Source organism: Octodon degus, unplaced genomic scaffold (assembly GCF_000260255.1).
Source record: "Octodon degus isolate 3935 unplaced genomic scaffold, OctDeg1.0 scaffold00029, whole genome shotgun sequence".
In the NCBI taxonomy this organism is placed as follows: domain Eukaryota; kingdom Metazoa; phylum Chordata; class Mammalia; order Rodentia; family Octodontidae; genus Octodon; species Octodon degus.
In genome coordinates, this window is record NW_004524605.1 from 17686534 (window position 1) to 17703134 (window position 16601).

The following is a 16601-nucleotide window of genomic DNA, read 5'->3' on the forward strand; positions in this document are numbered from 1 at the left end:
GCTTGTTTATAGCCTCCCAAGAGCTGGGATTACAGGTGCGCACCACCATGCTCAGTCTCAACTGCAGTCTCAGCATGCAGGCCTAGGGATTGAACCCCTAACCCTGCGCCTACTTATAGGCGCTCTAATCTGCTGAGTATTTGACCGGCCTTTTCTTAATTTGATTTATGTCCTCTTTGGCTCTGTCTCTTGGTTTTCATCTTTTATTGCAAAAGATCTATCCACCTGTTTCCTTTTATCAACTTTGTATTCTGTTCTTTAACCTATTTATGTTGAGTATATAAAAGAAATCATATAATGCTGAAGTTTGTGTGCTTGAGTTATTTTACTTAACAATATGGTTTCAAGATGAACACATTTTTCTATTCATGACTCAAAAAAATCCTTCTTTATAGTATAGCAGTTCACTACTGTACACAAATACCACATTTTCCTTCTTTACTCATTTATATGTTCATGTGTTGATGGGTCTTTAGGCACTTCCAAGTTTAACAATTATGAATTGAGCCACTATATGTATGGGTATGTTATATATCACTCTACTATGATAACTTTAACTCAGTTAAACTCAATTGTACCCAATCCCTAAATTTATGCCTTTTATGCTAATAAAACATTTTTTACATATTATTGGCATCAATTTTGCAGTGTGAGATGTGACCATTAAGCTAGTAGTAAGTTCTTTGCCTTTCACAATTTTACATTTAAGTTTCCTTCTCTGCATCAGTCTTGCCAACCTGAACCTAGGACGTTTTTCCTTTCCTTATCAAGTAAGAAATGTTTGTTTACCTTTCCACCGAAAGTAGAACCACTGATGCTTCGCTTTGGCATACCTGAGTTGCCAGCATCACTACTTTGTGCTCTGGGGCTATTATTAAGAAAATGATGACTAGATTACATCAATGCAAGCGCCGAGTACTGCCTTAGCCTACTCAGCCCCAAGAGGGCTGCTGAGCCACTAGCCTCTGAGCAGTGTAACCTGCATGGAGCAGAGCAACAATTTTTGTCCAAGATGAAGCGGAGTAAGACAGCAGCTAAAAATCAATCATGCTGCTCGGAACAGCACATAATTTAAAACCTGCAGTGTCCTTCTAGAATTTTCTATTTAATATTTTCACACTTTCAGACCACAGTTGGGTTAAGTGAAACTGCAGATAGTTGCATGGGTAGGGGGATGGGTGCTAATGTAGGCAAACAATTTAGGTCAGTGTCTAGCCCCCAGCAAGTGCTCTGTCAATGAGTAATACTATTGTTATTGTCATTATTAACATGAGTTAAAATATATTTATGTAAAATAGAATATATTGGGGCAGTAGAAACTGTCAAACTTGCTTCTTCTATGTACAGATATTCTCTATACTGAAATATTTTCAGAGTAAAAAACAAATCTGTCCTTGAACTTTTTTGACCCCCAGGAAACCATACACTGCTTTTAGTAAAATTAAGAAAAAAAGGTCTTATCTTACAAATTATAATGATCCAAAATACCAATATATCACATTTTTTATTCATGTGGATATACATTTAAGATTTAAATTCTGTATTAATAAATATGAGTAAGTACTATATCTGTAAGTCAGATTGCTCCTGGAAGAACGAGGGGGCACAGTGAGCGCTCTGTCACCAGAGCGCTGTGACCCACTTCAGGCAGCTCAGGAGCAATTTATAAACAGCATCTGCTGTTTGCAAACAATCATCTGACATTTGTCATTATTTTCCATTGTAAAGAAACCCCATCTCTCAGCTATTTTCATATCATTTATCTGCATTCTTAAAGAAAGCGGCTTTTGGGCCCACAGCTGATACTGGACAATAACTCAGAAAAAAACAGTCTCAGCTGAGGTTAAGTTCCTTTGCAAACATGCTACCCTAAGCTCCAGGACATCACAGGTTGGAGGTTTAAGCATTTATCAGCACAACTGTAGGAGGAATAAGGAAAGGAGTAAAATACTGCCTTCCAATAAGAAGCAATAACTGTTCTTCTCGGAAAAAGTTAAAATTTAAAATGGGCGCTACAGACCTGAGGCCGTAGAGCACGGTGCCATCCGGGTGCAGGCGGATCATGCGGTTTTTGACAGTCACTCCGTGCACAAATGACTTCTTATCATTCAGGAAGTAGGTATCGGGCACCCAGAGCTGGTCTGCCACTCTGTTGTCCAAAGTCAAGTTTAAAGGTATTACATTATAGGATAGCCTCTTATCTCTCCAGGCTTGTTGAAAGTACATTGTCAAGGTATAATCCTGTGAATGTGAGAAGAAACATAGTTACTTTGTGCAGTAATATGCTTGTAGGATAGACAAACACCTTAGTATCAATAATATGTATATATGTATATATATATATATTTCTATATATAAACATTTATTTCTCTCCATATAAAATATACACTATAAGCATATACCATTTATACAGACAGGCATATTAACTTATTAAACCAAGTCTTATTAAGCATTTTAATGTTCTTACTTATACCACAGTAGCTACTATGAATAAAAAAGTAAAATATATCCACATGGAATCTATTACATATATATTAAGAATTAAACCATTAATAATTTGTGTTTCAAATAGAGTAGAAGATTATTTTAGGTAGGACATAAATACTACTTTAAAGTCATTATGCCACCTTTTTATGTTCAATAAAAAATATCAACTAGCATCTCAAGCCTAAGATTTCACACATCATTTATTCAACAAACATTTAATTTATATCTAGGATATGGTGGGCATTGCTATAGAGTTGGAATAAAGAAGACAGATTCAATGTTCTAAGAAAACTTATTAACATATGGACACATGAACAAAATAGCACTAAATCATGCTACATTCTACATGTCGAATTAAAGTACACATTGTTCAGCTGGAACTATAAAGAAAATTAAGTAGTTCACAGTGTACAGAGAGCAGATAAAAAGAACACAGCATTGGTACTTCGGGGAACACCCTGCAGTCTCCTTGGATCCTCACACAAGGAGATAGAAAGAAGATTGGTGCACAGGGAAAGTGGCGCTAGAACCATGAGGAACTCGGTCACAGGAAATTTATACCTCAGTGGAGGATGCAATTTAAAATAACTTATTACAAAGTGGCTAATTTATTACCATACTAACTACAAGAGTATATAGATGAGAACCCTAATCAGTTTATTAAGGTGGGTCTCCCAGTTTCCCAGGAAAGATGGCAGTTCAGAAACTTGGGTAGCTTCCTACTTATCTAAAAAATGTCACTAGTGTCAATGTGTCGCAAGAACTTTCATTCCAGCATGGTGGATCTGCATGAAGCACTTTTGGAGTTTAGAAACTTAGTTGTTCTAAAGCAAGTGTTCCTACGGATAACACATGACTATTATGGGTTACTGGACTCTATTGGATTATTTTGCTGAATTCACGCACCTATAATATTTAAATGGCAATGGAATATCCATCTCTGACAAAAGTAAACAAAAAGGGGATACAAATGAAGGACCATTTTGTATCTGTATATACAAAATAGGATAGATATACAGTTACTTTTTCTTAACTCAATGAGAAGAAAGATTTGTACCAAGTGTTTGGACAGGATATCAAGTCTGCATCTTATACTATGAATAACCACAACAAAGACAAAAATATGCAATGTATTAATTATTAAAACTGTCCTACTAATCAGTTTTGAAACTCTCATTGCTATTTATTTCTCAATAAAATTAATTTAAAAAATAAAGCAAATGTTGTCTTGGAGTCTGAGCTTTATTTCTCCCCTCAGTTTCTAGGCTGTGTGTCTGCAAAGCTCTTCCACTTCAGTTTGAATTAAGTACTGAATAAAAGCCTTTTGATACAAACCTGACTTGGTGAGTGAATTATTACGGAAATAAATGTACAATTCAAATGAAATTTGTAAACAACAAGCTCATTATGAATAGAGCATTTACATATTTATTGTAATATTTTATCCATTGCAAGTTGATAGGTACAATGTAATTGTTCTCACCTTCATTTGAATGACGAAGTACCAAATATCCATTTGAAAAAGATAATTAAATTTCTATGTTTTAAAAACATGACTTCGGGCAAGCAAGATAGCACAGCAGACTAAGTACCTGCTTAGGCAAGCACAGGGACTGGGGTTTGATCCTCAGCACCACATGCCATGCCAGATCCGAATGTGGATGGAACCCCAGCTGCTGCGTCTGCCTAAGCAGGCACTTTAATCTGCTGAGCTATTTGACTGACCCTTATAATCTTCATGTTTTGCTACGTTCTGTTTGCCAGAAACTTATTAAGGATTTTTGTATCTATGCTCATTAGGGAGACTGACCTGTAGTTATCTTTTTTGTTTGGATCCTTCCCTGGTTTGGTATCGTGATAATGCTTGCTTCCAGGAATGAATATGGGGGCATAGCTCCACTTCATTTTCATTAAAGAGTTTGAGAAATAGCAGCATGAGTCCTGTCTAAATTTCTTGAAGAATTTGGCAATGAATCTGTCCAGGGTTTTATTTACTGGTAGGTTTTTAATTACATCTTCAATTTCATGGACTTCTGTTGATTTCTTGAGAATTTTTGTATCTTCTTGATTCAACTTTGGTGATTCATATGTTATCTAGGAATCTGTCCATTTCTTCTGCATTTTCCATCTTATTATAAGACAGGTTCTCAAAGCAGGCATTGATGATGCTCTGGATTTCTACAGAATCTGTAGCAATTTGTCCTGTTCATTCTTAACTGTATGAAGTCCAGGCTTTACTTTTTCATTTTTATTTTTATAAGTTAAATAAGAGCTTGTCACTTTTTTAATTTTCAAAGAACCAAATCTTTGATTTATTAATTCTTTGTATTGTTTTCTTAGTCCCCACTGAATTCATTTCTGCCTTTATTTTTAAAAATTCCCTACCTCATAAGAGCTTTCAACTTGACTTGCTCTTCTTTATGTAGAAGGTTGAGGTTTCACACTAGTTTATTTGAGCTTGCTGTTTTTCTAATGTGACAATTCACCATTATAAATATCCCTCTGCTTTCACTGTGTCCCATAAATTCTAGTTTGTTGTACTGATATTAGTGTTTCATTCTAGAAACTATCTAATTTCATCTTTAACTTCATATGTGACCCATCGTTTGTTTAGGAGGGCATTATTTAATTTCGATGTGTTTATGAAGTTCTTGTGATTTCTTTGGCTACCGTTTTCCAATTTCACTGAACTATAGTCTGGTAACATGCATAAGATCATTTTAATTCCTTTAAATTTATTTAAGCATGCTCTATGAGCTAGTATGTGGTCTACTTTGGAGAACATCCTTTGTGCATCTGAGAAGAATGAATATTTTGTTGTAGTGGAGTGAAATACTCTGTAGACATCTACTAAGTCTGTTTGTTTGAGTTCTGATATTTTATTGTTGACCTTTAGTCCATTTGATATGTTTAGACAGAGAGGGTGCCTCATTACAACTGCATTAGGGCTTATTTGATATTTAATATTGGTTAATATTTGTTTTATATGTGATATTTTTTACCTTTTATTTTATAAAGAGAGTACAGAATAGTATTAAAACAAATATTACAAGTGATACAGAAGTTCACTTAACAAAGTAATATGAATTTCACAGTCTTTGTTGTAATGCAGTGCTGTCTTCCAACCAGTTATTCATGTTACCAGATAAATGCATACAAAAATGGGAAGAAAAAAGAAATATATAAGAAATTAAGAAGAGCAAAGGGAGAAATAATTGAAAAAAGGAGACAAGATAAAAAAGTAAGCATTATCTGCTCCTTTCCATAGACCAGCAGAAAACGGATTCTGAAGAGTACAATAGATACTGGGGAAATGGAATGAACTTATTTGAAAGAAAAGAGTTATTGAGTTGAGGAGAAGGACAGGGATGGGAATGGGGAAGAGAGATTTATCTATGTGTGTAAGCAGGATGGTTTGGAGAATGCTTTTATATTTGGGTGCACAGGTATTTTGTACATACATGTTTATGATTGTTATCTCATCATCTTTTTCTTAGTTCAACTCCTTGATGTGTGTAAACTGCTTATTGTGAGTATCATTATTGCTAGTATTTAGAACCCTTAAGAAACGACTACTTATCCAAGACGTACTCCAGATGTAACTGGTTTTGGGGTTCTGATTCTTTTCCAAGATCAGGACTTTTCAGTTTATTGGGGATGGGAAGTTGCTGCTTACTTGGCTCAGTCCTGGCTCTTTGGCCTTGCCCTACTGGCTTGCTTGTGACCTTTAGGCAGTCTCAGATTTGGCATACCAGAAAGTACCACTGAAAAGTATGTCACATTGGCTAAAGTAGTACAATGAGTAATAGCAAAAGCATCAAACACAGCTTAGGAAATAGGTGGTACCAGTCAATTCATGAACCTTTTTAACTCTATAAACTAGACTTGGGGTATATAAGAAAATCTGAAACAAATCAAAATTGCATATAGTAAATAAGCACTGTGATTTTAGGTTTCGGAGAAAATTTTAAAGGGGTTGGGGGAAAATAGAGAAATGAAAGGAAAGGAAGAGATGAGAATCAAGGCTGGAGGACAAGGGACAGAAAAGGCAGTGCACTGCAAGTCCTGTCTGCTGTTACTGATAGATGAAGTACGCAGAATCCAGATCCATTTGGATGACTCCTGGCAAGCCATCGGTAGCTTTATGGCATGGTAGTGAATAATGCCAGCAAGCCTGAACCTTTGTTTCCTCTGTAGTTCAGGCTGGTTTCTGGGTATGAGGCTGAAAACGGACTTTGCTAGCTTATCACACTCCATGTATCTCCTGACGTCTTTACATTGGCTTCTTGATCTCCTATCCATTTGAACTCAGAGCCTACTCTGATCCAGGGAGCCTGTAGTTGTTCTGAGTTCAGGGGTAAATTGGCCCTTCTGAAAGAAGAATACTGTCCAACTACCCTCTTCTGGGGGATGTCTGAGCCTGAGCAAGTCAGCAGCCACTGTATTCTACTGAGGCCACTGTTCTGTTTCACTGGGATATTTCTCTGTGGAGGCCTCTGGGGTAAGAAGTAGTCACAGGGCATCTTTGGATTCATGCTGCCCTCCCACACAATGGGCTCAGGGAGTAAGCCTCACTTCCACCCCATCTGTACTGAGGTCTCTCCATTCACTCTCCCAATGGGCTTCAGTTCTTACTTCAGATCTTTCCTGAGTCCAGAACCCAGTTCCCCATTTCTTCTGAACATGTTGCTTTCTTCTAGCATTTTGACGTCTAATTTCAGAAAGGCTATTTCTCTGCTGCTCACCACTCTGCCAGCTTCCCAGAACTCAAAAATTTCTATTTTTACGTTAACTCTCAATGCTCTGCTTGAGGGTTTGAAGAGTACAATCAGGTATTAATCATCTATGCAATGTAAGAGGCTAGCGTAGTATCCTGGGGACAAATAATGAATGAATGAACATTGCAGAGATACATATATTGTGTTTCTGTGTATAACTGGGTGATTTTGCATATAGAATATGCATTTTTTAACCTCCATGAAGTCTTGAATTTTCCCAAGCTTGGCTGATATTCACATAGCCTAATATATTTATGTCATTTTAAAAGAATGACTTTTAAGACATTATACACTAAAAAGATTAAATGCCTTTCATAACCAAAGTAACATCATCTGCAAAAAGTTGCAATGTTTTCCCAACCTATACATCTTGACCTCACTCAGAACTCAGGACTTTCTAAGTTTACAAGCAAACATATAACCAAAGAATATCACTATGCTAGAGGCACAACAAGCAATTGTAAGTGGAATTCACTGCAGTGCTTCACTTTAACCAGTGCTTGGGACTTTTCTATCACATTCTGGATTTAGCAAAGAGCTACGCAAGAGTCCTTAGGAGAGTATATTTATTTATAACAAAACCCAACAGCCTTGAAGACATGAATTACTGTAACAGAAAACTGTGAATACACCAGCTATTTTTTATTGCATTTATCCATGGTTTGTACACAGTGATTGTGATTGAGAGAATGAATTTAGTAATCTCAATTTCTCAAAGATAAAATGAAAAATTGAATTATTATCCCTTTTAGAAAGTGAAACTTTTTATATTTCTTCATAATAAATCTCCTTGAGATTTAGAAGATAGAGAACTACTTGGCCATTCTGGAGTCTATCACTCAGCTGAGATGTGTTTAGATACATGAAATTATTTTCTTCTTCTTTCATAAATAAGAGGTAATGTTGTAAGATTCTGTGTGTTATATGCTAATTCCTGTTATTTATCAGCAAGACACTGTTTGCTAAGAAATGCTCACAGATATACTCTGGTGACTCTGCAAACTGTCACATCAATTTTCATTTCATTCATTTTTAAATTATCTATCATGACACTGTCAAGAAGGGAGGATGCTCTTGAATCAAAACAAATGTTACTGGACATAAAAGGATACAGTGACCTATGTTTTTGTGGCCCACCACGCACCTGAGATAAGTCCTTTGAACTTTACATTGACACATCCTTTACATGTAATGACCCAGCCTTTGAGAAGCTGCCTTATAGTTTGTTTATTTCACTGAAATCCTACAAGTTAACCACTTCTAGGTATTTCACAGTTCACGCTGTCGCTGCACAAGGTTTTCGATAAATTAAGTCCATTGTTAGTTGTACAACTAATTATAACTAAAAATTCTCAAAGCATAAAACAGCAGCCACCTGAGAGCTTTGTGAAATAAAAAGCAATAGAGAAAGAGGTAAATCTAAATGTGAAGGGTGAGATCTTTGCTTTTATTTCTGCACTTCTGCTCCTTTTACTTAATATATGCATATTTACTGATATATGGGTGTATGTACATACATGTATATACAGCCTCATCTTCTAAGCACACACATATATCAGTAAATATACAAGCTACAGTTTTGCATTTGTCTATGTTATTCACATGTCTATTGTGATTGAGAGAATAAGTTTAGTGATTTCCATTTCTCAAAGACAAAATGAAAATTTGGATTATTATCTCTTTCAGAAGCTGGAGCTGTTTATACTTCTTCATAATAAACCTCCTTTAGATTTAGAAGAGATAGTACTATTTGGATATTCTGGAATCTATCATAGTTTTGGAATATAGATAGATAGATAGATAGATAATATCCATAACCACACATACCTAAATAAATGGAGATATATGCCATGTTTCTGGAGTCAAAGTGTAAATAACACTAATTATCCTAAAACTGATCTATACACAAAACTAAATCCCAATCAAAATCCTACCCAGTAGAATATTTTGTACATACTTCCAATATGACACAAAAATGTATATGAAAAACAAAGCAAGGAGAATCATCAGCACAATTTAGGAAGGCAAGAATCATGTTACAGCACATATATTATCTGAAGTTATGACTTAGAATTAAGCTAATCTAAGACAGTGTAATATTGACAGAAACACAAATTGATAAAATGTAAGTCATACGCCAGTGTGTTTGCTTGATTTATATCGAAGCTATAATGACTAAAAAGTGCATATTTTCAACAAATTAGATCATGTAGAAATACTACATAAAGGTAGATGATAGATAAATAAATAATAGATGATGGAGGATGATTGGTAGATTGATAGACAATAACACACAGTTTACAATTTCTAAGAAAATGACTCCAAATAGGTCATTAACTGAAACAAAAAAAATACACTTATAAATCTTTCTGAAGAAAACAGAAATTTTCTGTGAGACAGATTTCTAAAATATAGCCTAAAAAGCACAAAACATTAAAATAGAAAAAGAAACACTGGATCTATACAAATTTTAAATGTTTTTCTCCTTGTAAAACCCTACCAAGGTTGAAACTACAAATCAGAGATGGGGAGAGAAATCCCAAGTCACATATCCTGTGTTATGACCTGTGGCTACATTTCTCCCAAAGCTTTTAGTCAGAGGTGGGTGTTTTTGGAGGTGGCTGTATCTAAGGTCTGTGCTGTTGAGATCAAGGATGTGATGCTGGGATTAGCACATGCTTTGATGCTGGGATTAAGCATGTGAATTACACCTGCCCTATGGGTGGGCTGCCTGGTTAGACTATATAGAACAGAAAGAGCTGTGGCCATATCTTGGGGCCTTCTTCCTGCCCTGAATCCTTGCTCCTCTGCCATGCCTCTGTCCGGCCACCCTACCTTGGTGCCAACGAACTATGAACTAAACACTGTACAAACTGTGAACTAAATAAACTTTTCCCCCCTTTACTTTGGCTGTCAGTTATCTTAATCTCAGCAGTGAGCGAAGCAAGAAGCATAAATTATTTAAGAATTCTCAAAATTAAACGTACTCAATGAAAAATTAACAGAAGATTAAAGCCAGAGTTTTATCTCTCACCGTGCACTACAATAAAATCAAAGTTGTTCAAAAATCTACATAGAAAGTGGAAATACTTAACCTGCTGGAGGATAAAAATAGGTAAAATGCTTAAAGTCATAGTCCCAGAAAGGACTTTCCAAATAGAACCTTGACTGCATAAGAAATAACAAGACTCAACAGATAGGATCATGTCAAATTAAAAGCTTCTGCACAGAAAAGAAGACAAATGTGTAAAGAGACAGCCTACAGAATAGGGAAAATTTTGCTACTGATTGTTCAGAAGATTCATATCTAGGATATACAAAAATGCACACAATAAGCCTTCACCAAATTAAAGACAATCAAAAAGTGGAACTGAAAGAGTCACTCCTCAGAAGGAATGTAAATGGTCCATAGATCCATGAAAAAAGTTCAGTGCTGCCGGCTGTTAGAGCAAACCCAAATTAAAACAACAGTCAGACGTTTTTGGTTCTGAAAAATAATCACCCTCACCAAGAAATCAAATATAGCAAATGCTGGTGAGGTTATGAAGAAAGAGAAACCCTGCTATATTGTTAGTGGGAATGTAAATTAGTACAACTGCTATGTAAATCCATATGAAGATTCAAAGAAATTATAATTTTGGACTCAGCTGTTCTCCTAGTAGGTGTCTTCCTGTTAGAGAGACATTATTTTACAGTGATAAATACATGCTCATGATTATAGCAGTAGATTTATTAGCTAAATCTTGGAATCAGCCTATAGATACATTAACAGATAACTTTAGAGAATGCATTGATACATAATGAAACATTGCTCTGTTATAGAAAAGGACACAGCTGAGTCATTAATCGGACAATAATGTGCCTTGACACCATAATGTTAAACAAAATTAATCAGACACAAAAGCTTAGCTGTTACATGGCTTCTATAATAAAAGAAAGCCAAAGTGTAGATAAATTAAAGAGAAAATTAAAATTAAAGATAGATGAAAGGAATATGGGAAATAGATTTTAAAGGGCGCCAAGTGATGGAGAGTGAGGGTCAAGAGTGAAGGGAAGGGGAATAAGAATGAAAATGGTTATGTGTACATACCAACTGCGCACAATGAATGTAATCACAAGGTGCTTCAAACATGTACTATTAGGGAAATAAGGAAACCATGTAAACAGACATTTAAGCAAACAAATACACAACTGAAAAGCAAGCATATGAAATTATGCTCAGTATCCTTAGTAAAAGTTAAAATTCACAGGTAAATTCCACTTACAGCTACTAGAAGAGCCCAAATAAATCACCAAAATACAACTGAATATTGTAATCATCGGAGAAGATTCACATCAACTGAGAGGATTACCACATCAAGGAAAAGTTCTAACCTATCAGCCACTTGGAAGTGGTTTGATAGATTTTTTAGAATGCTAACACATATTTGCCCTATAATCTAGTAATATGTTTCTGTGTGTGGAAGTGCCATTTTTTGGCCTAATCTAGAAGCTACATGAAATAATTTTCATCAAATAAATAAACTGTGGTACACACAAGTACAACAGGATACTAGACAGCAATAAAAAAGAAAAACCTTACAGATAAATGCAACATCATCCATAGTTTTCAAATACTGAAATTTAAGTTAAAAATAGCCAGGTATAAAAGATCATGTTGTATGTCATTTTATTTATATAATACTCTAGAAAAGTTTGATAATTTATATTAACAATATATATAGGACAACTATACGTATCTGTATGCATTTTATATAAAATCACTGTCCGTTTAGTCTGGGGCCTCTTCCCAAATTTCTCATTCCTTTCATTCACCTGAGAAGCAGTCTATTTACTCAGTTTACCACTTGTACCTTTTAGTTAGACAAAGCAAAAGATACAAACATCAACATATACCACTGAAGCTCTTTGACCATGAAATAGCAAAAAGCATTCCTTAAGGAACACTTTCCATTGTATCTAATTATTGACAAGACTGTGGCATTTTCCTGGCTGTGTTCAGCTACAGACGGCCATCCTCACGAGGGTCCTCTTGGTCTCAAGCTAACAGGCTGCACTTGGATGGTCCAATATTCCCATCTGGACCTGAAGCTCGACCTAATTTTAAAGCTTCAGCCTTCTTTCTACATTCCTTTCCTTCTGCGGCTTCCCAAGAGCTTTCTTCTTTCCTCTGCATGGACATCAGAGTACTTCATCTTTTCTGCTTTCAAAGGATTGCTATTAGAGAAAATGGTCAACATCATTACTTCTTTCTGATACCATCTTTCTTAGGGAGAAGACAGAATGGTAAAAAGTTGGCTCTCTATGTGTTTCATCTTTCACTGGAGTATGGAAAGATGCCCAGCTGTTGCAAGATCAGGTTTGAAACTGTTTTCATCAGTGAAAAGGTGTGGGATACTTAATGAGCTCTATCCGTTGTGGCTGGATTTCTTAAGCTTTGAAAAAAATACTACTACTCTGCTAAAATCTTGATCTTTGGTAATTAATTTTGTTTCTTTAGTTCTTCTAGATAATGCTCAGCAGAGTAAAGTGCCTGCAAACAGGAGTAGGGGCTGGGGCTTCGATTCCCATGCCTGCAGTACCAGCCCTGCCCCTAGGGCACGCTGAGACTTGGCATGGTGGTGCACACCTGTAATCCCAGCACTTGGGAGGCTGTAATCAGGTGGATCACTGCGAGTCCAATCTAGTAGTGAGACCCTGAACACACTGTATCCATCCCTAAAATAAACAAATAAATAAATAAATAAATAAATAAATGGCATTGTGTCCAAAATTAGGTATTTTTCGGAAGCAATCTTATTCTGCTATCAGGTTTCTATAATTTTGGAAAAAAATTCACTTCCTCTTGATTACCCCTTGCTGAAAAAAACAACTACATCTAATATGCTATCATTTGTCATCTTCCTTTAGCATGTGGTTCATCAAAATTAAGGTTTTCTTCTGAAAATCTGACCTTCTCATGCTTGTAAGACAGGGCTGTTTTTAAGCCAATAAAACTCTGTGATTTAGGAGGTGCAAATGTATTTAGTAAATTAGACACAGTATGAATTTCACATGAATAAAATCTAAGCATTCAACATGCACATTTATATCTTTTACTGTTATCCTGTGTGCAGTGTACTAATTAGAGGCTTATTTAGAAAAGACAATATTTTCTGTTTGGTGTGTCCCCTTAAAAAATGTGACCCAAAAGAACTGAATTCCAACAACTAGAATGCCAAAGTATTTTCACAGTTAAAATCTTACGTTTTTCTCATTTTGTGACACAAAGACATTACACCAAGTATGAAAATGATCACTTAATTCTATAATCAAACCTAAATTTCTATAGCAAATATATTTTCAATATGATGGGTTACAATCTTCAGAAGCAAAAACTGATATTATTCATATACTACAGAAAATATTTTAAACAATATTATCAATATTTTTCCAGTAAATACAATTGTTAACTCTTATATAGTATATACATTATACTATTTAGCAACATGTACAAAAGCCTCTAAAATGTGCAACATTTTGTTTCAATATTTTCTTCTCAAGGATTATTAGAAAATAATTCAGTAGTAAGTTTTCACAGCTTTCCCTCCAAATGTTGCCACAAACACCTCACATGTGTCTCCAGTTTCAGCAATCTGTTATAAGGAACTATTGTATGTGAATTACTCTAATTTCATTAATACTGTCTCACTGTGTCATACCCTTGCCCTCTACAAGGTAGTAGTAACTTAAACCAAGGGTTTAGGTTAAGGGAAGGTTGTACATCTTCCCTAATTAATATAGACCAAGAGTTTTTCAATGACTTAGAATTAAACCCAAATTCCTGCCACAGCACCTTATACCTTGCCTATTCATTTGATTTGCAATCCCATCCGCTCTGGTACACCAAATCCCTGAGCCCATCCACATTTGGAAATACTTGAAATTTTTCAGACTTGGCAAACTTTGGCCTTACTGATAAATTAACATAAGAAACCCTCTGTGGTGAAACATCAACTGGTTTTCAAATCTTATCCAAAATCATGTCATCATTTATTTATGAAGTGATGAAGAAAATTTATCTTAAACATAGCTGACATTTCATGAACATGTGTTCATGAACATACTAAAGATTTTTTCACTTCTTTCCTCCTACATGCTTTTCAAACTTTTATTACTTAAATCCCATAGTTAATCATGATACCCACATCCCAAAGAAATTTTTTTCTTTACTCCCTGGTATTTAAGAATTAGTTTTCATGTTTTCCTTTTCTTAAATGTTTCAAACATCCTCAAAATTATTAGTATTCTCTGTCTTTCAAAGCTACTCTAATTCTATTGGCAAAGTATTTAGTACCAGAGACAAGCATATCTGAAGGCATGCATCTATTTAAAGCAAGGCGACTCTGAGGGCACGCAAATATTCCACAAAGCTGTTTCTAGGTTCCTAACTCCTAAACATGTTCCAACTTCTGCATCGAAGCCCACAAATTGCTGATGCAATTATAGGTCATGGCAATATTTTCATATTCTCAACCTCCGAAACTAGAATAGAATGGAGTAATACCAGCCCCCCTCCCCCCACCGAAAGCCATCACAAGCAGATGTTCAATTGTGGTTTTCTAGCAGAAGCTCATGGTAGCAGCTCTGACTAATTCTTAGGCACACATGTGGGACACAGGACACCTGGTAAGATCACCCACAAGGGAGATCCAAGTGCACAAGTGAAACCAAAACCATATATCCAAGGCTCCGAGCTTATCAAGTATGTTGTGCTTAGTTCATTTTGTATTTTATTACAGACTTATCTTCTCTATCTATGATCATGGCACTAGTTCAAAGGATAAAAGATATCCAGATGGCTTAAATGGCCATCACTGTCCTTCACCTGAATACATAATATGACCTGCAATGTAATTCACCTTGAGATAATCAACATTAAATATATAAGTTGTATGGATGATCTACTCTCAATTTGATTTTATTACTCTAAATTTAGCTCAAACTGTTTTAGATTATTTTGTTTTCTAATTAGTCTTTGCCCCATTTTAATATCTAGAATTGCACTTGATTCATACTTTTCCATGCATTAGCAGTCATTTCAGAAGCAGCATGCATTTTTTGAGGATTCACCACTAAATAAGTGCTGTGGGACCCTGAACATGCTATGAGCTTTCTTGAGCCATCACACTCTGTAAAACAGGGGAAGAACTAGTTCCTATCAGTGAGATTATGCAAAGGAAAAGTTTAGTGTAATGTATCATTATGATTAGTGTTCTACAAAATTTTCCATCATTTATGAATCTTCTTATTTTCACTTTCATATGTAACACATCATGCTGGGCAATTTTTCCAAACTCTGGCTCAGCTATGTATTTTCTGGCCTCACCCATCTTTTAAGTACTTGAGTACTTTCTTCACTACAAATGTTATTTTGGCTCTATCTTTTCTTAAAACAGCTTTCACTCTCCTTTTTCTTCTTTCCAAAATTTAAGGAAACGTAAACACACACAAACACAACACAGTCACTGGCTCACACATTTTCTCTTTTCTGTACAGCAATGAAAAACAAACAATTTTGAACATACATAAGTTGTGCCTGGGAGACAAAAAAGAGAAAGATGAATGTTGGCTCCCATGCATTTGCTGTGATTTGCAAACTGAAGTGTCACACACAGGAAAATGTTATAAAATTTTTTACAGAAAAGATGATCACTGACACAGTGTCGAATGTTTTGGCAGAAAGTCTACGTTACCATACAAAGGCCTACAATAACCACAATGACCTACATTGCTACCTGTAAAAATCAGTTTATAATACTTCAATGGAAAAAATATACCCAACAACTAAAGCATATTCCTCTTAGATCCATATCACTTCAGGAGTTTACTCAACAGAGTCATGAATTAACTCTGAAATTTACCCGTAAGGAACTGACATTTATCTTCAGTTGAAAATATCTGAATTTTAGCAGTTTCACAGGATCCACGATGGTTATCAAAGGTAGTTATTAATTTTGAGAGTAATTAATAACCTCAAGTCCTAAATAATTAGCAACATATTTGCATGGTATTATGTTAATAAGCAAAATGATAAGTTCATCAATACAATATTTAAAATGGCTTTATAATTTGAGTTTTGAATAAGAAAAATCTTTATTGCCTTCTAATACTTAAGTAATTTGTCAAATTCTCTGTTGCATGCTTGGTCTTGATAAAGTAATGAATTAGAAGCTATTGTTCAATCCCAGGATACACCAAAAATAAATAAATAAATAAAATTAAAAAATAGTTCAATCCCTGGTTCTGTGGAGAGGAAGAGGAAGAGGAAGAGGAAGAGGAAGAGGAAGAGGAAGA

At 35.3% G+C, this 16601-nt stretch overlaps 1 protein-coding gene across 2 annotated transcripts in view; it reads right to left on the reverse strand.

The window, feature by feature from the left end:
- Positions 1-16601, reverse strand: part of Gabrb2 (gamma-aminobutyric acid type A receptor beta2 subunit) — a 248619-nt gene that overhangs the window by 164831 nt on the left and 67187 nt on the right. For both annotated transcript variants that reach the window (XM_023713143.1, XM_004629407.2), the window contains exon 5: positions 2021-2241. In XM_023713143.1, the coding sequence (XP_023568911.1) occupies positions 2021-2241 (221 nt within the window). The remainder of the gene's footprint in view (positions 1-2020; positions 2242-16601) is intronic.